A 27,173-nucleotide genomic window follows, 5' to 3' on the forward strand; every position below is an offset into this window, starting at 1 on the left:
TGCAACATTGTCAGGTGGGCAATAGTTTACCAAACTGGATATGAGCCATGCTTACCACCAGATTGCATTAGATGCGGAGTTCAGGAAATATGTCACAGTGAATACCAAGCGTGCCGCACAAGCCCTGAAAAGTGAAGCGTCTCGATCGCCCCCCGGTGACTGGTCCTAGTATAGCTCATAAACCCCGCCTCCCCTTGTTATTCAATGGGACGTGAGACCAACTAAACAATTCAATTACACTTCACATTTCTTTTTTCCAAAGATAGTTTCTGTCATTTACTGTAGTTTCCATCATGCTGATGTAATTTCAAGTGTTTGTTTTTAAAATAAGTTTGTTTTTAGTTAGTTATTTGATGCTATAAAAACGGTGCTGTGGCATACATGATTGACAGCAGTGATTGACATGTTCTCTGAGCAAAGTAGTCACTGAAGCAACAACAGACTTTTTTTCGGGATCTTTGAAGGACTGAGGAGATTGGAGCTTTAAATTTAATATCTAAATTTCTATAATTTATTATTTCACACCGACATAATAGTTTGTTCTGCAGCAGAGGCGCGTGCTTACGCTTGATTCAGCGAGAGTGAGGGCGGGACCAGAGCGGGACGTTGATTTCGCGGCTTTACTTCCTACTCACTACTGCGCATGTCTGGTCCCGAAATCGCAACTGCGCAGACTCAAGTCCCAAGATGTCAGCGCCATATCGGGACAATGGCGGCTTCACTTCTCGCCAATGGAAGTGGACGAAGGGGTGTCGTCCATCTTTTTTTACAGTCTATTGTGAATACCCACAAGGGCTTGTTCACTTATCGTGTTTTACCCTTTGGAGTTTCTTCTAGTCCTGCCATCTTTCAGAGGACCATTGAGGGAGTACTGCAAGGTCTTCCGTATGTGGCAGTTTTCCTGGATGACATCCTGGTGACTGGTCGTAATGATGAGGAGCATCTCCAAATGCTCGCCAGGATATTGGAAAGATTGCAGGAAGCAGGACTGCGGTTGAAACGGAGCAAATGTTCCTTCATGGAAAAAGAGGTAACGTTCTTGGGCCATAAAGTAAATGAGACTGGCCTCCACCCAGTACCAGAAAAGGTGACTGCTATTCAAAACGCTCCCTCACCAAAGAATGTGACAGAGTTAAAGGCCTATTTGGGACTGTTAAACTACTATGATAAGTTCTTACCCAACTTGTCTACCATTTTAGCCCCTGTGCACAAATTGCTGCGAAAAGATGAAACATGGAACTGGGAGGTGGAACAAGAGGTTGCTTTTCCTCAATTCAAGGAAATGATCCACTCAGTACAAGTTCTGGTCCACTATGACCCCCAGAAGGATGTGATTTTATCATGTGATGGTTCTCTTTATGGCCAAGGTGCAGTTATTTTGCATAAGATGCCGGATGGTCATGAAAGACCCATTGGATTTATGTCAAGGACTTTGAATCAAGCTGAGTGGAATTATTCGCAGTTGGACAAGGAAGGGTTGGCCATCATGTTCGGTTTACAACGCTTCCATAAGTATTTGTATGGTCGGAAGTTTACTATAGTTACGGACCATAAACCCTTGTTGTCTTTATTTAATGAATTAAAAGTTGCTCCCCAAATGTCATCTCCTAGGATCCAGCGATAGGCTGGGACGCTAAGAGCCTATGAATACAACATCATCTACAAGCCTGGCAAAGATCATGGAAACACGGATGCTCTAAGTCGGTTACCATTGTTAACGGAATCGGACATTGAACAGGAGGAAAGATTCCTGATGCTGGAGAATGCAGACATAACCTTGATTACGGCAGAACAAAAAGAAATGGTGCAACGTGGTGGGCATGAATTAATTGGAGCAGAGTTTGACCCTTTTACATCAAGAAAAGATGAATTAAGTGTACAGGATGGTTGTGTGCTCTGGGGGGCCAGAGTCATCATTCTCAGTGTGGGTCGATCAGAAGTCCTGAAACAACTGCATCAGTGCCACCCAGGAGTGTCTAGGATGAAAGCTATGGCCCGAAGTTATGTGTGGTGGCCCAAGTTAGATCAAGATGTTGAAAGTAGGGCTGTGCCATATCATACCGTCCACGATAATGCCGGTAGAAAATTTTACATGATAAAAAAGTGTCATATCGCGATATTGATGATATAGCGGTGCGAGGACACGATATTGATGTATAGTGGCGTGATGACGTATGGCGTATTTACGTTACCTAGCGCGCGCACAACAACAAAACCTAGTAATAGCACAGCAGCATGTCAGCCTCCGAATCCGATGAAGATTTAGTTCCTAAAAAGGGAGCTACTTCAATAGTATGGAAGTGGTTTGGGTACAAGAGTTCAGATCTCCAACAAAACACAATTTTTGTAAAATATGCAAAAAAACTGTTAATGCTAAAGGTGGAAACACAACAAACTTGTTTCACCACTTAAAGCAAAAACACACCGTCGAGTATAACCAGGCTATGAAGATACGCGACGAGACACTAGCAGGTAGTGATGTGCGGCCCAAAAGTAAACAAATGACTCAACCGAGCATTGCTGGAGCACTCGCTAGTTGCACTCCATATGACAAGAAGAGTAAACGGTGGAGGGAAAGTACTGATGCGGTTACATATTGTTTGGCCAAGGATATGATGCCAATCCAAACGGTGGATAAGGAAGGATTTAAGCAATTGGTTAAAAAGCTCGACCCAAGATACAGCATCCCAGGTAGAAAATATTTTTCAAAGACATCCCTGCCTGCGATGTATGAAACATGCCGCGACAAACTAGAGAAAAGAAAAGAAAAAAATCTCGCTGCGCCTGGCAAAAACGAGCGTGTCACTTCTATTATGAGCGGGCTTGCTGCGTGCCTACATTTGAAATAATGAACTTGAGCGTGCAAAATACGCAATATGTTTACGGTCTATGGAGAGTCCACGTAAACCACATATTCAAGTAAGCCTGTGTGAGTGTGTGTGTGTGTGTGTGTGTGTGTGTGTGTGTGTGTGTGTGTGTGTGTGTGTGTGTGTGTGTGTGTGTGTGTGTGTGTGTGTGTGTGTGTGTGTGAGAGAGTGTGAGTGAGTGTGAGTGTGAGAGAGAGAGAGAGAGAGAGAGAGAGACTAACTGTCTTTCTTTATCTTCAGAGAGGAGTATGAAAGATTCCAGGATTGACAGAACAGTGGGAGTTGGAAAAAAGATTGTGGCTGGATTTGCTCACAGCTGGAAGCGGCAGCGGGCACTCCGTGATGCTCAAGTGGAAATGGGCTTACCTCAGCACAAACTGGTCACAGAATCTCCCACACGATGGGGATCAAGACAAAAGATGATCCAGCGGCTGTTGGAACAAGAAAAGGCCATCACACAGGTTTTAGCTGCTGACAGGTCCACCAGACACATGATGCTAATGTGGCAAGATGTAGAGGTACTTGGTTCTGTGAGCAAGGCTTTAGGTCCTCTCCTTGAATTTACTGATGCATTCTCTGCTGAAGACTACGTCACCAACTCATGTGTAAAGCCTGTTCTTAAGTTATTCAGTACTAACATCCTACAGGCAAAGGAGAATGACACAGACCTCACGAAGACAATCAAGAAGTCTGTACTGGACTACATGAACAGCAAGTACGGAGACACTGTGACTGAGGAACTGATCAATTTAGCAACTCTGCTTGACCCACGTTTCTGCACTGAACACATGAGTGAAAGTGAGAGCAAAGCTATCCAAGCCAGAGCAGCTCGTGAGGTGGAATCCCTTCTATCAGAGCATACAGCTGAACCCCCTCTTGAAACAGCAGAAGACACCCAACTGACTGAAGGTGCCTCCAAGAGACCAAAGAAGACCCTTGGAAGCTTTTTCAAGGGCGCAGCAACAGAGAAGACAGCCGTGTGTGAGAGAGAGACAATCACAGCTGAATTACACAGCTACTTGAACTGTCCACCAGCAGACAGCAAGTGTGGTCCCCTTATGTGGTGGAAAACGCATGAGGTGAACTTTCCTAGGATCAGCCGTTTAGCCAAGAAATACCTATGCATCCCTGCCACCAGTGCTGCCTCCGAGAGGCTGTTAAGCACTGGCGGGAATGTAGTAACTTGTCAAAGATCAGCTCTTAAAGGTCCCCTGACATGAAATTTTAAATTTCTGAGTTTTTTTAACATTAATATTAGTTCCCCTAGCCTGTATTTGGTCCCCTCGTGTCTAGAAATTTCACTCGGTGTAAACCGAGTTTTTGCTATCTTTCTCTGCCTGTGAGAAAATGAGATCTCAGACGGGCTGATCTTGAATCTCCCCTATATGACGTCATATAGGGGGAAAGGTTACCTCCCCCCTCTCTGCTTTGCCCGCCCAGAGAATTTGACCCGCCCATGAGAAAACGAGATAGGAAGTACGAACGCGCGCGGTCTTAGTTTATCCTCGAGAGATATCATGGCGTGTGACCGATCGAAGCACAAAAGTTGAATAGAGAGATATAATGGCTTGCAAAACGAGCGAAGCATGGCAGTTGATCAGTGTTCGGATGTACAAATGAACACAAAAGTATTTTTTAGTTCCTTCATCCGAGCCTCTGAAGAAACAATGGGTTCATTTTATTTTCTCTGGAAATGCGCCGATACAACTTCCCAAAGTTTTGGATGGTCCAAACATTTCACTGACGACTGTTTCCTCAACTTGGGCCAATACAGAGCTGGCCTCGATGAACGTCTGAAAATAAATCGATCGATCTACCAAGCAACAATTCAAGTTCAAGTTCAGAAAGGTAATCTTTCTCCTAAAATCGTTCAATACTGTTAATGCATCAATCAGTAAGTCAAGCCAGTGACTAAAATATTACCTTCACATCGTTTCTTTTAGTAGGATAAAAATAATCTTATTTAAATTGTGAACAAATTATTTACAGAAATCGATCAAAGAACAATTTTTCACACAGCGCGAGTTTATCTGGACAACTCGTTATGAAATCAATGACGCACGTGACTGCACAACGAAGCTCTTACTGTATTTACATCATCGTGTTTGCATTGGTGAAAGCATTAGAGAGAGTGCAGAAACTGCGTTGCAATGATAAGATCTTCAGTCTCGCGATCTACAGACTGTCATCTGCTTGCTCAATGCTCATCACAGCAACATTTTATGTGATGGGAATAGATCTAAATACTTTAAAAACTTCTCACGATTCGTTAATCTCGATAGGTGTATTAGTAAAAACGTATAATAGCAGTAGTAAAGGTATTCGAGAGACTTTCACATGTAATACGTAGCTATTTCATATGCACGCATGTCAGCCAATCACAGCAGTGGTCGCGTTTACACTGAATCCCACAGCAGACACTCCCCTTCAAACAGTGTTCAAATCAGAGGCTAAAATCAGGCTAGGAAAAATGCCTTTTATTTCTAAATTATGACTATTTTTGATCTAAAAAAACATACTAACATTATAAGGGCAACCCAGGAAAAATTATAAAATAATAAAATAACCCCATGTCAGGGGACCTTTAAGCCAACGTCAGTGAATATGCTGGTGTTCTTGACAAAGAATCTCTGAATGTGATGAGTCTGCTACGTGGATGGATGGCTAAAGTGTTTACTTCACTCATCTCATGGTATATCCATTTTTTGTTTACACACAGAATTAGAGGCAATGCAATAATTTTAGCACTGATATACCTCATTTGATGCAAGGCAACTGTTAAGTTTTGATAGCATTTTTTTTTATATATATAATATATAAGCAGTGAGTGTTTTACATTTGGAAGGTTTGTTTGGATTGCCGCTGTTTGTTTACATTTGTACTTAAAAGTTTAGGTCAATTTTATTTGGTGAAAATATTGTGCAGGCTCCTGAAGTTATTGTTAATATTGTTAAGTTATTACTTTAGTTATTGTTAAATTAAAATGTTAAGGAGTTATGTTATACTTTTTTTTTACACTAATGCTGCTGCCAGCCAGCTGCTATCACCAATAAAACGTTGTTTCAAAATATTTTTTTCTATATCTTCATAAATACCATTATCGCAAATATTCTTGAAATATTGTGATATAATTTTTAGGCTATATCACCCACCCCTAGTTGAAAGGTTGGTTAAAACCTGTCGTCTGTGCCAAGAGCATAGGAACGTTCCGGCTGTAGCCCCACTGCATCCTTGGAATTGGCCAGAAAAACCATCGCAAAGATTGCATGTGGATTATGCTGGACCATTCATGGGAAAAAATTTCTTGGTCTTGATTGATGCACATTCGAAATGGATCGACGTGTATCCCGTGAACTCATCCACCTCTGCTGCCACCATTGAATGTTTGCGTAAAAGTTTCAGTAACCAGGGACTACCGGAACTTATTGTATCGGATAATGCTACTTGTTTTGTTAGCGCTGAAGTTAAAGGGTTCCTGAACAAAAATGGAGTACAGCATGTTACTTCTGCACCTTATCATGCTTCCAGTAATGGGTTAGTGGAACGGGCCGTACAAATTATTAAAGGCATGCTAAAAAAATGTGTTGAAGGAACGATTGCACCTAAATTGGCCCGAGTGTTATTCAGTTATAGGATTACTCCTCAGACCACCACTGGTCTCTCTCCAGCTGAAATGTTACAAGGACGGAAAGTGCGGTGTTCTCTGGACTTTATGCATCCTGATTTGACTAGGAAGATTCTTAAACAACAACAAAGGCAAAAAGTACATCATGATAAGAAGGCCCACGAACGCAGTTTTGGTGTAGGAGAGCCAGTACTGGTTCGCAACTTTAGCTATGGACCGGAATGGATTCTAGGGAACATAGAGACTGTGACTGGACCACTTTCTTATAAAGTGATGCTGGGCGATGGGAGAGTGGTCCGAAGACATGTGGATCAAATTCATGGCCGACATAAACTGCTTGTGGAACTTTCAGGGGAGGAAATGGACGGTAAATCTACTGATTATGACTTTTTTGACAACTCTGCTTCTGTAGGTGCTAAAGAGACAGAGACAACAGGGGCTGAGGACATTCCTGGGGAAGTCAATCCCTTTGAAGCAGCTGGTGATTCTTTCCAAGCTGCTGAGATAATAACTGAAATGAACAAATCTGTTGTGATGAGAAGGTCGTAAAGGACCAGGAAATTGCCTGGTCATTTGAGAGATTATGAAATTAAGTAAAAAAAAACAAAAAAAAACTTTTACATTTTTTTTTATGTAACTGTATTATGGTTAAATGATTGTGGAATGAAGTTCATAGTATAGTAACTATATTGTAAATTTGGGGGGATGTTGTATAGTGAGCTTTTGTAGATTGACGTATAGGGGGCGATCTAATGCCTTTAGACTTTGGCTTAAGAGTAGCAAAGAAGAAACTGTTAGACAGAGAGATGGATTCCACCTGAATTGTGATCAAGTATACTGCTGGCTTGGATGTTCCTTGAGTAAATTAACTTCCTTGAACGGATTTGTCTCCTGCAAGTTATTACAATATGGATTTGAGAACATGTATTCAACTAAATGAACGATCTCTTAAACATTTTCATTTAGTTTTGTTTAAATTATTGAATATGGACCTTTATGTAAGGCATGGAATTGTAGGCTCATTTTGTAAAGAATCAACTAATTTAGACTCGCAAACGTAGGTTACATGCTCGGCTATATTCACGTCGAAGTCCTTCATCTTGCGGAGCCGCGCACGCAGTTATAAAAAATCCTGAACACCGCCATGAGAAATGGGGCCTTGCGCACGACCATATTTACGGACCATCACGCTCGTGCGGACGTGGTGAGTCAACCTAGCTTTACTGGCGGGTTTTAGACCCTGTCCCAAATGGCAGACTCCGGACTTGTGGACTTCCTAGAGTCCACACTTCGGTGACGTCATGTAGTGCAGACCTATAGGGCCCTTAGCGCGAGGGTGCATTGAGAGGTATTTTTGGAACAGACTCGATCGTCACGCCGGAAACAGGAAGAAGGTCTCAGCTCAGACGTCGAAGCTGAATAAACATCTCATCAGTCCCTTTATTTGAAAAATATCACAAATATCATTAAAAAAATTACAGTCTTTAGCATCGAGAACATGATTTATTTTATTTTCCCAAATCTTATGTCCATGTGAACTACACAGCCTGCTTTTACAGTTCTATAATTGTATATGCCACCTGGGCATTAGAATAGATGTCATGGTTATGTAAATGATCAATACAGTTGTACATAATAATACATAATGTTCAATTTTAACACAAAATTAAAATGTAAATGAGTTTAAGAAAAATGTATAGGTTTCAATATTCATACTACGTTTATATGACTCAGTAAAGCCATGACATTCGGTTCTATTTATGTAATGAATCATAATGCGATCGTATTATTTAACACGCTATTATTATGTTTGAGATATCAACCACTGGTCGATAATGTTTGTATAAACTGTAAGAAACAACTGGTAAAATGTACGCCTATATCATAAAGCCATGTTAACAGTCCGTGAGCAAAATCTCCTCCCATCCGTTTTCTGATTGGCATTTCGCAAGGATTCCTGGGTAGTTAAAGTGCGTGGATCCTGCATCTATGCGGGCTTTGCGGAAGACCGCTTTAAGGGTACAAAGGGGGCGCTGCTGAGCACACTTCAGAGCGTTAAAATGCTAAATGGGACGGCCTACGGACTCGTAGACTCGGCGAGCACGCGCAATTTAAGTCCACGAGACCGAAAGTCCGCATGAAGTGCGCCATTTGGGACAGGGCCTTAGTCAAGGGGGTAATCCATCAGCCGGAAGTTGAAGCCTCGCGGGAGCCGCCATTGTAGCAGAACTTCACCTGCTGTTAGCATTTCATTGACTCCCATTCATTTTGGCGTCACTTTGACAGCGAATAACTTTACATCTGAGGCGTCCAAATACTTCATTTGTCCATTATTTATTTCTAAATAAACACGACAATGTATAAAGGCTCCATTACTTTGTATATTACGTTATGGCCCCGTAGAAGCCGTTTTTGTTAAAAAACAGGCTAACGACTGCGTCATAACCACATGACTTTATGTCGCACAATAGAGACATTACTGTATAGACAGGAGGAGAAGCTCGCAGGCAATCGGGGGGACGTCCCGTCAAGGGAGAAGCCCATAGATAATGAGTCCATAAAAGCAACGGGACAAAATATTTCAACAACGTTTTTGGGGAATTGGAAATAATTCGGTATGTGGCAAGTGAATACATGAAGTGACATTTATCCACAAACTTTAATAATTTATCTACTTCATTAAATAATGAAGTATGGGTAAGGGCCGGTATATTGACGGGGATGGAGAAATTATCAGGAAATTATACAGGCAATGTAAGAAAAGAAAACAATCCCCAGATAGCACACGTACGTCTGGCCGACATCGACCAAACATCGAGCGTCGGCCTCCCTCCATATAACTTCGCAGAGACATCGGCCAGGCATAGGCAGAACTCCTGTCAGTCAGTGCTCTATTTCCCAGCTCCGTTACAGCAGCTTTGGATCGGCCCACTATACGGGAGGCCGATGTTTGTGCGGGTCCATCTCTTTGCATTCAAACAACAACATGTATTTTATATTTAACCATTTTGATAAAGGATGTGATATAAATATGAGAAATGGCTGGTCTTTCTAGACGTAGTAGAGCTGTAGGCTGCACAATCAGTCTCAGACATGCTCAGCTGTGCTGCACGCGCTGAATTAAAGTGACGGTTCGTGGTCAAAATGACACAGATTGACATGAAAATGTAGTAATCTCACCATAAATGCATTTAATTAAATCATACTAGGCCTACTATTTTTCACAGACATCTTTTTACTTAAGCCCGGGGAAAAGCATTAAAGGGTACATATCATGCTTTTAAAATTTTCCTTTTTACATATAAAACATACATTTGTGGTCTATATAAAGCGAAACTGCAATTCTTGGGTCTGAATTCCTCATTATTATAGCTCCACAGGCCCCTATTTTACTCCTTTTCTGATGTGCTTCTGTGAGTGACTCGTTTTGAAGCGGCCCCTTTAAATGCAAAGGAGCTGTGTCACACCCCGCCCGCTCTCCAGGGTGCTGAGTTGACAGTCGGTTCAACTCCACCCCGTTCGGCCATTTTTGTAGTTAGATTAGTGATATACGATCTTATAGCGTCACAGAACATTTATATTCACACAAAATGTCAACAACGGAATCAACAACAGAATTGTCAATCAAGCCTTACATGTTCGAGCCAGAGCCGGACCCGGAGCTAGTTGAACAAATAGACGACGAACCTGAAGAACAACGTCTGCATATGGATGTATCTCAATGGTATGTAACTATATTTACAGTAACTTCGCCATCCATGCCCACTGCTACAATACTGTATGTTTTACAACGACAATTTAACACTCACAAAACAAAATATAAGTTATATTATAAAAATTACGGTCTAATCTTACCACTAAAAATCTGTATGGATAATATGATACGTTTAGAAAAGCATCAGAAAACACAGCAGCTAAATGACCATTGATGAAACTCAAGAACAATAATACTTCAGACATGTAACGTAAAAACAAAAACAAAGAAATACGAAGGCACTGCTAAACCATGACCACCATGTGTTTTAAGAAAGTAAACTATTTTTATTAAAGATATTTACAGCTTACCGAAGTGATCTGTTCGTCGTCTTCAAAGATAGATGGAATTGACCCCTCAATCAGACGAAGTCGATCGGCAAACCCTTCTTTATACTGGCCGAGGTTGTTGAAGTCGGAATCGTCGAAGTGCTTCGCGCACACGAAAATGACTGTACCAAAAGATGTGGGAACATTTCCTTGGTAAATAAAACTCAACCAGGCACTTCGAAGAGGTTCTGATGCTGGGAGACGGTGTAACGAAGCGTGTGGGTCACTACATCCAACAACCGAACATTTTGACTTGAGCTCTCGACACTTCTGCATCATTGAGCTTGGACTACAAAATCGGAGCGAGGAATAATAATGGCGGATTGATCGAAATGTTGGGCCGGTAGTCAATGTCCTTATTTGGTAGTTCCGCTGCAAATACTGTGACGTAATTGTTCAGAAAACGTCATAGAAAACAGAAAAATCTGAACTGGGTGAACAATAAGACCAAAACAGAATATAAAGATATAAACGAAACACCTGAAGAGAATAATTTCAACTTTTCTGCACTTTTAAACACTCCAAATATACAACAAAATGCATTTAAGGGCAAAAAAAAGTGGTTTTAGCATGATATGTCCCCTTTAACACTTACCAGAAGTAGGCTAGGCTTTAGCAAAAATAACTAATAACTAAAAATGCGGTCAAAAGTTTGTATTTTATATTATTAATTGTGACTGCAGTTTGTTATATTATGTGTGGGGCGGGCATAGGCCATTGCACATATTAAAGGGTCATAGATCTCCAACATTAGTTTTAAAGGGAACCTATTATGCCCCTTTTCACAAGAAGTAAAATAAGTCTCTGATGTCCCCAGAGTGTGTATGTGAAGTTTTAGCTCAAAATACCCAACAGATAATTTTCTACAGCATATTTAAATTGTCACTTTTTGAGGCTCAGAAAAACGCACCGTTTTAGTGTGTATCCCTTTAAATGCAAATGAGCAGCTACTGCCGCCTGGGGAGCGGAGCCTCTCGCAGGACGTGTGTCAGGACAATCTCTTATCTCACGGAATGATAATATCAAAACATAGACTCACAGTAGCCGTGTTCATTTCGATGCCCACAGAGCAAGATAATATATGCTGTATGGAGACTGAACAGGTATAGTCTAGTTTAATTACGGTTATAACTTTTTTTTCCATCTTTCTTTTATCCACTATTAGTACAAGCATGATGTAGCGGACCGCGTCCGAATGTTGTAAAAATATACTGATGAGTTCAATGAAGTTTATTGTACATCACACAAAAGATGAAGCGTCAATTTCACTCTAGAAAATCACTGTAAGAGCTGAATAAACACTGTAATGTTATAAGAAGTCCGCAATAAAGTCTTATCCATAAACTCTCTCCCTCTCCCTTTCATTATTATCAACACAGCGAAGTACAAAAAACACTATACAACTAACAGTAAACAAATAATATACACACCTTTTCAGGGGGTGCTTAATAAACTGGTAAACTGTATATCCGTAAAACAACTCCTGAACTGTAATAAAGTGTGCGCTCTCACTTTCATTACTGTCATGATCAATAATGTTAGGCCTATCGCTCCAGTAAATAAACAGAGCTATGTGGATTAATACATCCAGCTACACAACACCGACAACGCTTGGGAGACAATCTCGTCAGTGCAGCAATGGCGGATGTGTACAACTCTCAACTCGCTGTGAAGTCGATCAGGGTGGTTCTATGTTAGAACGGCAGTGTCTGTCAACACTCGTGGGCGGGGCCTGTGGCTTTAGTGACGTCACAAGCCACGTTCTGAAAACAGGTCGTTGGGAGACACTGCTTATGATTTATGGGGATTTAAAAAAAAAAGGAGTGGGTGGATTTTTATCACTGCTGGGTGGTTGTGTACACACACTGGCATCACACATTTATGTCCAAACACCATGCAAAAGTGAATTTTGCATAATAGGTCCCCTTTAAATTAAAAATTTTATATTTATGAGATTTTTATTTAAGTAAAGTTCTAATTCTAGATATTTATATTTGTAAATGCTGCATGCTTTTGACGTGGTTTAATCAATGGCCGTGCGCGTGAACTTTCTAGACGCTTTCAAACACTGGAGGGGCGCAGAGTTGCCATGGAAACAGCGCTGGACCACTGCGACTGACAAGCAGCAAACTCCCTCTCGCTGTTGTTTTCACTGCTTTCAGGTGAGATTAGTCTCTAAGAGCACACATATAATACACACAAGACACAACTGTTCTTGACACTTCTCTTACTTGTAATTGACACGCTTTTGTTGAATATTTACTTTATAGACATGGTTTAGTGTCTTCGGAAAAAGTCCGTTAGCATTTCAACCGTTTTCAGAAGAGGTTAAGCTAACGTTAACATTAATTTGGTTGAGCTTTTGTTTATGAAAGTTTGGGCTTTTAATCACCTCTTATGTGTAGATGAGAGTTTTAGTAAAGGTGTTACTTGGATAGTGCTATTTAAGATTTGTATTTTACAGGTTTTCACATTGGAGCTGTGAGTGTTAATTTTAGCGTAACTTACAAGTATGAATATTTATTGTTCTCAAATTCACATCTTTATGCTCTCGAGTTTTGCTACTCTTTTACCTTCATAATAACCTTCCTGATAATGTTGGGGGCTCAGACACACTCTCCCAGTTCAAATCTAGATTAAAGACACATCTCTTTAGCCAAGCATTCAATTAACAATCTCATAATATTGTTCTACAGTTAATATGTGATGAAATGGTAAAAAATGCACATGATTCTTTTTTCTGAAATAATATGAACTGCAGCTATGCTAATCTTTCTCCTGTTGCTTCCCTGTTTCTATCTCAGGATGCTCAGCAAGTTTACTAGAGATTACGGCAGCTCCAGTTCGGATCCAGTCTCACTTGTGAAGACTTCAGATGACACCAACTATAGATGAACATAAGGTGGGGTAAGCAATATTTCAAAAACGCTGTTAGAATTGTTGATATTTGAAATATCGAACCCCTCTCTTCAATGCTCCGCCTCCAAAACTCACCAGATTGCTCTGCAGCCGCATCACATTATTGGTGTAAATAACTAATTTTAAACGACAGGCAATCGGATGGTCGGATGAATTTCTGGCATGTCAGAAATTTTGGTCGCTGCTCGTGACTATATCGCACAGTTGAAGCAGAACTACAAACCGATTGCCCTAAACTCAGTGTTTTTTCCCTCACTGCGCCTGCGCGAAAACAGAAGTTTAACCATTTCATCTGCAGCAAAAATAAAATAAAAATAAAAACGAAAAGAGGGAGATCCTTAAGCTCTGTAGTTCAAACTATAGCTACAAATTACTGTTGCTTACCTCCAGTTCATGTTGCAAAATGGATTAACCATATATTACCCACGTGCGATGTACTTGTTATTTCTTAAACAATGTTTTTGAAATAAACCTGTTTTTAATTTTCATTGATGACTAATTATTGCAATGTTCGGACATATTACAGACTGTTAATAGTTAATTATATATTATATGCCTATAATTCATTGTAATTGACCTAAATGTTTTAGACAATTTTCAATGAGGAGTAAGCTTCTATGTAATATTTTATTATCCTCACAGCACGTTGGTTATGTGCTGTGAAATTATTGCGTGGTAAATTAATTATAATAGCAGATCAATTTAATAATAAAATTAGCCTAGGCCTCCCCTAATAATGAAAATACAATAATACTAATAATAATTTAATACATAAATTGGAAATGCTAAATCATCTTGATATTGATAGTTGATGCTTGTTTTGACAATATCTCTGGATACATGATATTGTCTATAGCGCAATCCAGGGGTTTATCGCAGATATTTCACACGTATAGTGTGAGCCGTTAAGTCGCAGCTTGATGATCGGACCGTATAGTGTGAGCACACAAATCCTGAACTTTGGCTTTACATCGCATGCGATTTACTCGTTCAGTGTGAGTAGGTATCTTGCTGAAATCGCACAAACATCGCAGGAGGACCCAAGCAATCGATTGGTTCAAAGCACGTTTTATAGGTAATCGCTTTAGTGCCTGGTTACAAATCAAATATCACTTTATTATACAAGTCTTTTGAACTACGTTATAACGATCATTAATATATTTTAACTTGTATGTTTTATATACTAGTATATAAACGAAGCTATAGATTGTGAAATTAAACATTTCTCGTTCTTATTGTTTTTTTAGCTAGCTTAGGTAGTAGCATAGCATACAACTATCCGAAATGGTTAGAGATAAAGTTTTTCTCATCATCTACGATATTTTTCGATGAAAAACTTCAATAGCAAATATGATACAAGCATAATACTGTTTAAGAATTAATTATGACATGACATGCTCTTATTTAAAACAAATTATATTATGCCTTATTGCCTAATAAGAATGTCGCAAAACATATCTAAACGTTATTTCTTTCACTTTAACTATATAAATAATCAGGATAAAAATAAAAGATTATTACATGAATTAAAGTGTGATTGATTACATTAAGAATCGCAAGAACAGCATTAGATCAGGCATACTACTGTACTGGGGTCCTAAGCTGGGACTCATCACTTCCCCACACCAGACAGCTGATCATAGCTGTACAGGCGGGTTTTTTATTTCTCATCTTCATAAATATATCTAGTAATAAAGCTAAGGCAAGGGCTAGAAATACATTTTTGCTAATTCTTCCTCATCATCATGGAGAGCGCAGTATATGGTTGCATAGCAACGACAGACGCCACGGGAGCGCGAGCGCTTGTGGAAAGAAGGAGAAAGTGGCGCGGGCTTTCCACATGTTTTTAGACGTGATATGTGAATGGCCCCTAATTCAGGATAAACTGAGAATCTATTTGGTTTAAAATCGTTTTTGTTTTGTTTAAAATGGAGATCACGATAACATACATCAGACAACTACACAGAATAACATGTTCCAGTCTATTTAAAAAAAAAAAGCTATTCATTTGAATCATTAATTCAAACACTTTTAAAACTAATTAATCCAGTTTCTCATTCATAAATACCTGTTTAATTAATGGATGATTCATCGTTATTGAATGAATCTCTCGAGTTTTCTTGAATAAGTGATTCAATGAAAAAAAATCGAACAGTCGATTTTTGCTGGAGTAATAATCTAATCAACACAATCTTTATTTGAAGAGACTCCTTTTACTTTAGCCATTTTATTGGTTATTGCTTAAAATTGGCAAGAATAAAAGGTAGAAATATTAATTCTTCAAGTTTTTGCCCTTTTTTTCCCTCTACAAAACAAGAATCTATAAGAACCGGATTCGATAATCAGAATCGCTTAAATGATGAAAACTATGACTCTTGTTCAGCTCACGGTTCACGGATGACCGGGGCGTGCAGTGCTGCATATACCGCTCTACAGTTTACGATGCAGACATCAGACTAAAGCCCATGATCTGTCTAAAGGAAACAGTTTAACTGTTAAAACGTATTTATTGATGGATTTGTTTCTTAAAGCAAAGACCTAACTGCTTTTCCCTACTGTTTTTCACTCTGTTACAGGCTGCCAGGAAGAATCCGTCTCTACTGTGGATCTACATTGTTGCTGTTCCTTTTTTTATCCCTTTTCTCCTTGAGTTCTTTCTGGTGTCATTAAACTACACTGTTAACTGTAGCTGTAGATTTAGCAGCACAGTACTGTAAAAACCTACAGTACAATACTGCATTTCTATATTACAGTAAAATACCGTAATTTGCATTGCATTCTGGGCAATTTTGTTTGAGTGGGAACATTTTACAGTACATTTTAGTATTGCTGTAACCTAGCTGTAACCTGGCTGTAAAATGGCAGCCAATAATACAGGGTTGCTGTAAACAGAGAGCGCGCGCGCCGCCTGACTGACGTCAGAGCACAACTGCGGCAGTTCACTCACTGGATGGATGTCATCTCACTCGGATATCTGGAAATTTGGTAAGTTCATTTTGACTTTTATAATAAGGTTTTAGGATTTTACGCTATAGTGTAACTTAGCCTACATAGCTTTTAATGTGAAATGACAGTGGAAGTTTAGCCAGCGGCGGTTGCAAAAACACCGTTAAGTTAGTCAACGTTAGATCTGCTCTTTGAACTCGCTGCTTGTCCTGACATTTTCAGATCTAACTCCGTGAATTAACATTACCTTACGGTTTATTTCGACCAAAACAGACTTGGTGATTGTTGGAAAGGTGGAAAGACAAATCGAGGTGGTCTTTTGTGAGTTTTTTGTTTCTGTCAAGTTTTAATTAAATGTGTTTTACGTTGGTCTGCATTTAAATTGGTCTAAAATTACTGCATTTGACATGTTAGGTTTAAAGGATCTTATAATAAAAAAAATGTCTAACTGTTACGGAAGGCCTATCTCTGTAGGGAACACCCGAGCCTGTCAGTGGTAAAAAACAAGCACTTATAATAGACATAACGTTAACGTTACATACTTTTTGCTCAAACTGTTAACGTTATATTAGCAGTCCGTTTCACCGGATGACGAACTTGATGATTTTAGGATTTTACGAACTTTTATGATCAACACTGGACCAAATTGAATAAGTCGTTTAGACATAAAAACGTGTGAAAATAAGGCTTAAAAATACTGCACTTTCCTTTGCAACGCAAAATGGGTGATTTAGGCTTAACGTTAGAGAGATTGGCTATTGGTAACATTACCAGTTTAGTCCTTTACTTCATTTCTATTTAGGCGGGAGACCCAGTTATAATGATTATTATAATAATTAAAAATATGAATAAAAGTGTAAATTGTTGAAAAACCTTATCAGAGTTAATGATCTATTAGGCAACAAAGACAAGTAAAATGCATGCCAAAAAAGCAAGTTAGAATATTTAGAGAGGTCAAGTGAAGCTTATTTTTCAATAACCTAACTTACATTTATTGTAAGCAGGTTTATGAGATATATGTCATCAACAAGCAACACATAACAGTTAACTGAATCATATTTTTGATTTCTTACAGCTCTACAGTTTTATTTGCAGCCCTGGAAGGAGTTTTCTGTAAGTATTAGCCATGTTAATACAATGTTTTAAACTTTTTTAGTTTAAAAGTTTTAAAACCTAAAGATTAATTTTTAGTTTTTGTTATTTCTAGATAATTTTCTCTCTTCCACTGTCTGTCTGCTCATCTTTGGTGCTGTGACTAACAGGTTTTGTCATTTGTGTTTTTGTGTGTCGTGTCATGTCTTTTTCAGTTTTGGTCCAATTTTCGCCTGGTTCCAGTACCACCCCAAAATCCCAGTTTTGGAGTATGTCCAGCTACAGCTGCAAGTCATGCAGTTTCTCTACCTCTCTCTTAAATGCATTTACCATACATGCCAAAGTTCACAGAAATGTGTCTAAGTACCTCTTTGCATGTGGTACCTGAGTGCCCTTGCACTTTTAAGAATTTTCTGACTTTTAAGTCACACATGTATCGACTCCATGGCAAGGCAAGACTGGTGCCGAATAAAAGCAGATTTCAACCCCAGAATGTTATATTGACATGCCAGATTGAGGATTGCAAATTCCAGAGCACTGTTTTTTCAAGTCTGTGTGCACACTTAAAATGTCATATAAGAAATGGTAAAAAAGGTGGCCTGTCCATTTACAGGTTGTACCAAATATTTTCGGGTTAGGTCAACCTTTTCCTCTCACTTCAGTAGAACCCATAAATTTTCATACCAAGAAACTAGTAGTCATACTGCACCTAACAGCCAGCAAAATCAGCAGTCCACATTGCCGGATGAAATGTTCCCTGAAGCTGTGCTTAGTGTGCAAGATGCAGAGCAGGATACTGTGCCTGACCAATGTCAGTTTTTGAACAACTTAGCTCTCTTTTATCTTAAAATGCAAGCTAAAATGCTCCTTCCTGCTACCACTATTCAAGCAATCATAGAGGTATTTCAAGAGACGGACAACTCTGGCATGAAGTATGTACTCTCAAAGGTTAATGAGAAGTTAACTATGTTGAACCTGCAGGACAGTGAAATTAGTCAGATACTAGAGGATGTGTCAAAGGAAGATCTCTTTAAAGGGTGCCATGAAGGGCCCATGAAATCTAACCAAACAAGAAAATCATTTTTCAAGAAGTCTTTCAACTACGTTGAGCCCACTAAGGTCTATCTAGGTGCAGTTGAAGCTGGCAGGGAACGTTTCTTTCAGTATGTACCAATCAAGGAGACACTGAATTCTCTTCTTAGTCAATCAGTAGTGAAAGACCAGTACAGACAGACAAAGATGAAGCAGATGTCAAATTCTCAGACAGATGTTTTGACAGATGTGTTGGATGGAAAAACTGTCAAAAACAATACGTTGTTAAATGAATCCCCCTTATCCTTGTCAATAATTCTGTATCAGGATTCATTTGAGGTTGCCAATCCTCTTGGATCTGGTAAAAAGAAGCATAAGATATTGGCTCTGTACTTGACTCTTGGTGAAATATTACCCCACAATCGCTCATGTATTGGTCAAATGCAGTTGGTACTGCTTTGCAGGGAGGAAGACTTTTGTTTCTTTGGACAACAGAAAATTTCTCCCCTCTTGTTGCTGATTTGAAAGATATAGAAGAGATGGGCTTTGAAACCAATGATGGTAGCAGTCTGAAAGGAGCACTGATAGCCATATCTGGGGACAATCTTGGATCACATTGTATTGGAGGATTCACAGAGAATTTTAGCAGACGCAATTACTTTTGTCGTTACTGCTTGATAGACAGAGACACATTTCAGAAACAACCTGAAAAAGTTGGCCCCAAAAGGACAATTGAAAATTACAGAGAGAGTGTTGAGCAGCTCAGTGGTGGCCAAGCTATGGTCAACGGAATCAAATTTAATTCTGTTTTCAACAACCTGAAACACTTTCATGTGTGCAGTCCAGGTCTCCCACCCTGTTTGGGCCATGACCTGTTTGAAAGGGTAGTCTCTTATGACATGATACTGTACATTAGTCATCTTGTAAATGTTGAGAAACAATTTACAAACGTCCAGTTAAACAGGTGCATGTCACGGTTCACATATTCAGGGAGTGATTGGAACAACAGGCCTTGTGAAGTTAAGAAAGATAGGGAGAACCTTGGGGGTCACGCAGCGCAGAACTGGTGCTTTTTAAGATTGTTTCCTCTTTACATTGGGGATCGTATTAAGAATCCAGTTGACAACCAAGTTTGGCAACTGTGCTTAAAACTGAGGGAAATAGTTGAGCTGATCTGTGCACCAAAAATCAGCCATGACCAGATTGCGTATTTAAAGATTATCATTGAAGAATACATACACTCCAGAAGTGCCATGTTCCCTGACTGTCCACTAAAAGCCAAACATCACTACTTAATGCACTATCCAGACCTCATTCTACAGTTTGGCCCTCTGATTCGACTCTGGACACTACGTTTTGAAAGCAAGCATTTCTATTTTAAACAGTGCGCAAGGAGACTGCACAACTTCAAAAATTTGTGCAGCTCACTAGCAGAAAGGCACCAATTACTGCAGGCATACTTAAGCACAGGGAAGCTGTTTTTTCCAAATATTCAAGTTGTAGGACAGGCAAGCAAATTTGAAGAGAGGCTCTACAGTCATGGGATTCAGCAGGCGGTCAGTAGGACATTGGCGGTCAGCAGGACAAACACTACAGAGTTGTCTGCTGTAGTGCACAAGAATACCAAATATTGTAAGGGTCTAGTTGTGGCAGTGGCAAATGGTGAAAGTGGAATTGTGTTTGGGAAAATTGCATTAATTTTACTTGATCAAAGTAGAATTTACCTGATTGTGGAGAAGCACCAGTCTGTTTTACTGGTTGATGTTGGGGTTCTTTACCTGACTTTACAGGGGGACTACATCTGTGTGGACATGGACAGTCTAGTTGACTACCACCCACTACCAATTTATGACTTAAGTGGTGTTTCAGTGGTTGCCCTTCATCACGCTGTCTGTGTTTAATTTTGCAGGTGTTGATGCCTGAAACAAAATGCCTGAAACAATTGTGGACACTATCACAGCAGCACTACCAAACCTGGATGAGGATCGCATGAAATCATTAGTTGAGCGACTGCTTTTGGTTGTTGGAGTAGAAGAAGTTTCAGATCTGATATATGTGAAGGAAGATGACATAAATGACATATTGACACCCCTACAGTGTTGCAAACTCATGGATGGTTTTCAGAGGAGAGGTTTGTTCAATTTCAGTTTTGTAGTTAAATATAACAGAAATTACATAACAAAATTAGCTTCTATGTATTTTGTTATGTATTCACCACAAGATCAGTTTAGATATAATCACTGTTAGTTGGATGTAAGTAGTTAGATTAACTACAGATTACTTAAAGTGAAAAAAGCTGAATTATGACGATTCCTGTACAATAATAGTAATGATATCATTGTGAGATAGCTGAAAGGCATATTCTGATCTACCAGTGTGTTCGCACTGATGACAGTATGTTTGTTACCTTTCTCAACAGCCAAAGAAATTGTCAGAGGTATATGCGAATGTATTGGGTAGATTAAGCTCTTTAACATATGATTAAATTCTGCCCTTAACATAATGGTTAAATCACCCTGCCTATAGTATTTATTTATTATATATAATAGGGAGATGATTTATTGGGTACAATTACAGTGCACATTTTAAAGACATGGATCAGGATGTTGCAGCTGCACAAAATGTATTAATGTATTGACTTTATGATATATATATATATATATATATATATATATATATATATATATGTGTGTGTGTGTGTGTGTGTGTGTGTGTGTGTGTGTGTGTGTGTGTGTGTGTGTGTGTGTGTGTGTGTGAGTGCCTGTGAAAGTGTGAATGAGTATGTGTGTGAGTGTGTTTGTACAGTATGTATGTGTGTTTGTGTGAGTATCTGTCTGTGAGAGTGTCTGAGTTTGTGTAAGTGAGTGTAGAAAGTGTGAGTATGTATGCGAGTGTGTGCCTGTGTGTATGAGTGTGAATATTAATATGTATGGGTATGTGTGAGAGAGTGTGTGTGTCAACATAAATATATATATATATATATATATATATATATATATATATATATATATATATATATATATATATATATATACATACATATATATATATATATATATATATATATACATATATATATATATATATATACATATATATATATATACTCACAGATGTTTGTACAGCTACACACTGATATTCTCGATCATACACCCACTCACTCACACATTCAGAGACACACGAACATAATCATACACTCTCAAACATGCACATATACTCTACATACACATACGTTTGTACAGCTACAATCACTTGCACACACAAACACACACACACACACACACACACACACACACACACACACACACACACACACACACACACACACACACACACACACACACACACACACACACACACAGCTGTATCAACATACTGTAAGTATTTTTATTCACTGCACATACATATACTTGATTAATATGTACCAACAGTAATATATAAATTGTACCAGTAAGAATGGAGTGAAGTCATCCATGGAGTTTATTGACATAAGGTTGTTATAAAACAATAAACAGAATAAAACATTGTAGGTAATTAACATTGTGTTCTTTCATTTTTAGGACATTCAATCATGACAGCATCCAGGTGGATGCTGTCCATCGAGGGAAAAGTTCTATTGACACTGGACAACAGTGACAATTTTATACTCGCCTTTGCAGTGCTCTTTGCAAGCTACTACATTTTTAACATTGAGTACCAGGAGTCTGCTGCATGTACACTGGAGCTTGCTCAGAGGCAAGTGAATTTATTTCTGCATTTTGCTTTTGTATTGTTATTAAATCGGGTGTGCAACAGAAGAACTAAAAGTAGCAGGATGGGAGGAATTTGAAGAAAAGTTTGAGTGCATTATTCTTTTTTTTAAGCATATTTATTGACTGGTATGATATTGCTAACAGGTTCCTGGTCAGAATCAACCCTGAAGACGGCAATGCCATTCAGAGTGTAAAGTGTACGGCCAGACAGGGAATCAGCAAGAGGACCAAGAGGGTGGTGCAGAGGAAGGTGACGACCATCAACCCTCATGTAAACAGCTTTATTCTGTCCTTGATGGAGTTTGAGTGGAAAACCTCAAACTAAACTGTTAGTGAGACACTTGTTCTTGTTTTAGTTTTTACTTGTAATTTATTTGTCTAAACCAATCCTGAAGTTCACCCAAAAATCTAATTTGTCATTACTTACTCACCCTCATGTTCTTCAAACCTGTATGAGTTTCTTTCTTCTGTTGAACCCAAAAGAAGATATTTTGAAGAATGTTGGTAATCAAACAGTTGATGGTAGTCGTTGACTTCCATAGTTTTTTTTCTTTCCTACTATGGAAGTCGATGGCTACTTTCAACTGTTTGATTACCTATATTCTTTAAAATATCTTCTTTAGCTATACTTTTAAAAGCTGTTTACCTGTAAACTGCTGGTGCACTAGACATGCAATGTACTTAAATGGATTTAATAGTGTAATTGATCAATAAAAAACATTTTTTGACAAGAACATTGTTTGGATTGTCTTTTGATTTGCAGTTATTCTGAAGTTGTATTATAATATTATTATTATTATTATTATATAATATTATTACCTATAGATTTATATACTGTAATAACTACATATTATATAGTTATAATATCATTAGTAATTTGAAAATTACAATATTTTGCAATAATGTATCAATATAGATATTACAGTACAATACCGTATAATTAATTACAGCAAAGCAGACAAAAATTACAAAATACAGTAAAAATACAGTACAATACTGTTTTGTAGTTTACAGTACTGTTCGTGTGTACTGTAAATTGAATTACAGCACAATTACTGTAAATCGAAATACAGTAACTTGCTGGCAACCTTGCTGCCAGTCCTGTACTGTAAAAATACAAGAAAATTGTTAACAGTGTATCTTAACTTGAATTGTGTCTGTTCATTATAGAGACAGTTACACACACAAAATTAAGAAGATATTTTTAAATGTCATTATAGCCTACTTTTTTTCATATTAGATTTCATATTCAAGTAGCCCTGGGCTGTATATCACCATAGACATTGAGGGGGAGAAGTTTTATATTATACGTCAATAATAATAATAACAATAATATGTCAATAATTAGAAATGGCCTAACATGTTCCCTCAATGTTGGAAATTCTTGCTCTGCTTTGTTTTTTAGGATGACAAAATGGTTTAAAAGTTACACTTTAGGCTACTTTAGGCTGGTCTATCTTAGTGGTCTAACAGCGACCATCCAAAATAGATAGCCAATCAAATCAAAGTAGGCGGGGTTTCCTGTTCACAGAAGCAGAGCACGTTATTCCATCAGTTTAACATTGAAAGAGTGTGAGCACTGCGAGGTGAGATGAAAGTTGCAAATCATTTAATATAAGTCAACTGTTTTACGATAGAAATGATAAATGCCTGACGGTTATGTTCAGTGATGCAAACTACTCGACTTTTTCTTCTTGAAAATGGCCATTTTGAGGGATGAAAGTTGCATGTGTTCAGTATCGATGCTATTGTATTGAATTATAAGGCAGCGATGACTACAGTTTCTTTGATCCTGAGTGTGCAGCACGATCTCCGCTCTCTGAGTGCAAATTGTGTGTGTGTGTGTGTGTGTGTGTGTGTGTGTGTGTGTGTGTGTGTGTGTTTGTGTGTGTGTGTTTGCGTGCGTGTCTATTCGTGCGTGCTTCAATGAAAGCAGCGCATGGGGTCTAATGTAAAGGAGTAGCCAGAAAGGTTCGACCTACATAAATAAAGGTCGTATAAAGCCAATGCAGAGCGGCCGGGATTTACAGCTTTGCGTCGTTCAAACATCGGCCGAAGATCATTTGCGATCATATGCCGACATTGCGGCGACATATTTTGCCGATTAGCAAACGCTCACCAGCGACATCGTGCGATGGAACTTTCTACATCGGGCCGACACCGCAAGACGTACGTGTGCTATCTGGGTTAGATTTCGAAATGATTCGTTTCTGTCTTTTTAAATGGAATTTCCCCAAACCGGAAGTGCCACCCATAATTCAAAACGCAGTAAGGTCTACAGGAATAAGGTGTAGTAGGCTATATTGGACATTCTCATGCCGATAAACTGCTGGTAAAAGACAATATATATATATATATACATATATATTTTTTGATTTTGCATATTGTTCTTATTTTACATGGAATAACATGGAATAACTCAGGATGGAAATAAGGTAAGAGGAAAATTCTTTCTTGGTGAAGTCCCTCTACATTCAAAAAACTTCAAAAAACAGAAGACTTGGAAAGCCTCAGGCCCAGACGGCATCTCATCTGCTTGTTTAAAAGCCTGCGCTGACCAACTGGCCCCGGTCTTCACGCAGATCTTCAACAGATCATTGGAGCAGTGTGAAGTTCCCTGCTGCTTCAAACGCTCCACTATCATTCCTGTCCCCAAAAAACCCAAAATCACTGGACTTAATGACTACAGACCTGTCGCTCTCACGTCTGTGGTCATGAAGTCGTTTGAAAGACTGGTGCTGGCCCACCTGAAGGACCTCACTGGACCCTTGCTGGATCCCTTTCAGTTTGCTTACAGAGCAAATAGGTATGTGGATGATGCAGTCAACATGGGACTGCATTATATCCTGCAACATCTCGACAGACCAGGGACTTATGCAAGGATCCTCTTTGTGGACTTCAGTTCGGCCTTCAATACCATCATGCCTGGTCTTCTCACAGCCAAACTGACCCAGCTCTCCATACCATCCTCGATCTGTCAGTGGATCACCAGCTTCCTGACGGACCGGCAGCAGCGAGTGAGACTGGGGAAACACACATCCAAGACACTCACAATCAGCACCGGAGCCCCCCAAGGGTGCGTTCTCTCCCCACTGCTCTTCTCCCTGTACACTAATGACTGCACTTCTAAAGACCCCACTGTCAAGCTCCTGAAATTTGCAGACGACACCACTGTCATCGGTCTCATCCAAAACGGTGACGAGTCTGCTTACAGACTTGATGTTGAACAGCTGGCTGCCTGGTGCAGTTATAACAACCTTGAGCTGAACACGCTCAAAACAGTGGAGATGATCGTGGACTTCAGGAGGAACAGCCCAGCACTCCCCCCACTCACCATATTGAACAGCACTGTGGAAGCAGTGGAGTCATTCAGGTTCCTGGGCACTATCATCTCTCAGGACCTGAAGTGGGACAATCACATTGACTCCACTGTGAAAAAGGCCCAGCAGAGACTGTACTTCCTTCGCCAGCTGAGGAAGTTCAACCTGCCACAGGATCTGCTGATTCAGTTCTACTCAGCCGTCATTGAGTCTGTCTTGTGCGCTTCCATCACTGTCTGGTTTGGTTCAGCTACCAAATCAGACATCAGGAGACTACAACGGACAGTCCGGACTGCGGAGAGGATCATTGGTGCCCCCCTGCCAAACCTCCAGGACCTGTACTCTTCCAGAGTGAGGAAGAGAGCAGGTAAAATCATCACAGACTCCACTCACCCTGGACACCACCTGTTTGAACTGTTACCGTCAAGACGGAGACTCAGATCACTGGCCACAAGAACATCTCGGCACAGGAACAGTTTCTTCCCACAGGCCATTTCCCTCCTGAACAGTTAACACTCCTCCCAAGGCATATGCCTGTAAGTGCAATACTCCCACTGTTTAGTGCAATATCCTACAACTCAGGTGATACTTATATGTAGATTTATTTATTTATAATATTCAAAACACTGTAAATAGGTTCATGATCTGTAAATCTGAAAAAAAAAATTTATTCTTATAATTTGTAGTATTATGTTTCATGTTTCATGTTGTATTTGTATTTGTATAGTCCACTGGAAGCCTCAGTACCAAAACAAAATCCTTGTGTGTGCAAGCACACTTGGCAATAAAGCTCTTTCTGATTCTGATTCTGATTCTGACATGTGAGCTGCATCTATATCATTTTTGAGCTGATTGCATAAAGTAATCAGTCCTTGACGCCCCCTAATGGGCATTTTTAAGTTGTTCCTCCATGCGAAATATCTTGTGATCAACGCAATAGATAGATTATGTTCATTTTGGGGTCATTTTAATTGGTGTAATATGCTGTAAAAAATTATGTGCCATTTTCAATGATCTGTGAATGTTTCATGAGCTGTATGATGTTTTTGACACATTGCAGTACATAGTACAAAAAAGTATTTTATAAATTCTGAAAAAAAGAAATTCTATTCATCAGCAAATAACTCAAAGTTCAGACTCTAAGCTTTCAAATGACACCTATTTTGTATTGATAAATACAGTAGTTTTGAAAAATATTATTCTGAATTTTTTCGCAGCTAGGTGGCGCCCGCGGGTATACTCTGTTTTAGAGGGATTACTCGACACTCGTTAAGAGTTGATCGAAGTGTTAAAATGCATTAAAAATCGGAGATTCTAAGCTTTAAGATGATACATATTTTGTGTAATTCCATGTTTGAAAACAAGCACGACAGTTCCGGGAACTATGGAAAACACATTGCATCTCGGAAAGATGAGAGACATGTTTTTTAGCCAAGTATTCATCATTTCGTAAGGAATATCTCGTGATCAACCCGATGGATTATGTTGTTGTAACCAAGGTTACTAATGCTGTCTTCCAGGCAGATTTTTGAGCACA

The 27,173-nt window shown here is 39.2% G+C and overlaps 1 protein-coding gene across 3 annotated transcripts; it reads left to right on the plus strand.

The window, feature by feature from the left end:
* The first annotated feature begins 12,792 nt into the window (after window positions 1-12,792).
* LOC143723309 (uncharacterized) lies at window positions 12,793-23,047 on the plus strand. Of its 3 annotated transcripts, XM_077215502.1 has the most exons (7): window positions 13,378-13,477; window positions 16,071-16,479; window positions 17,516-17,553; window positions 17,748-17,801; window positions 20,474-20,695; window positions 22,125-22,299; window positions 22,461-23,047. In XM_077215502.1, the coding sequence occupies exons 5-7, from the start codon at window positions 20,494-20,496 to the stop codon at window positions 22,639-22,641; spliced, it is 558 nt and encodes a 185-aa protein (XP_077071617.1). In that variant the 5' UTR covers window positions 13,378-13,477; window positions 16,071-16,479; window positions 17,516-17,553; window positions 17,748-17,801; window positions 20,474-20,493; the 3' UTR covers window positions 22,642-23,047. The 3 variants fall into 3 exon arrangements, 2 of the variants coding, with proteins under 2 accessions (XP_077071616.1, XP_077071617.1); XM_077215501.1 differs by having other exon boundaries at window positions 12,793-13,482; window positions 16,071-17,553; XR_013197081.1 differs by lacking the exons at window positions 20,474-20,695; window positions 22,125-22,299; window positions 22,461-23,047 and having other exon boundaries at window positions 13,380-13,482.
* Window positions 23,048-27,173: the final 4,126 nt, after the last annotated feature.

The sequence above is a fragment of the Siphateles boraxobius genome, unplaced genomic scaffold (genome assembly GCF_051911475.1).
Source record: "Siphateles boraxobius isolate OS27281-9 unplaced genomic scaffold, OSU_SipBor_1 7, whole genome shotgun sequence".
NCBI lineage: Eukaryota > Metazoa > Chordata > Actinopteri > Cypriniformes > Leuciscidae > Siphateles > Siphateles boraxobius.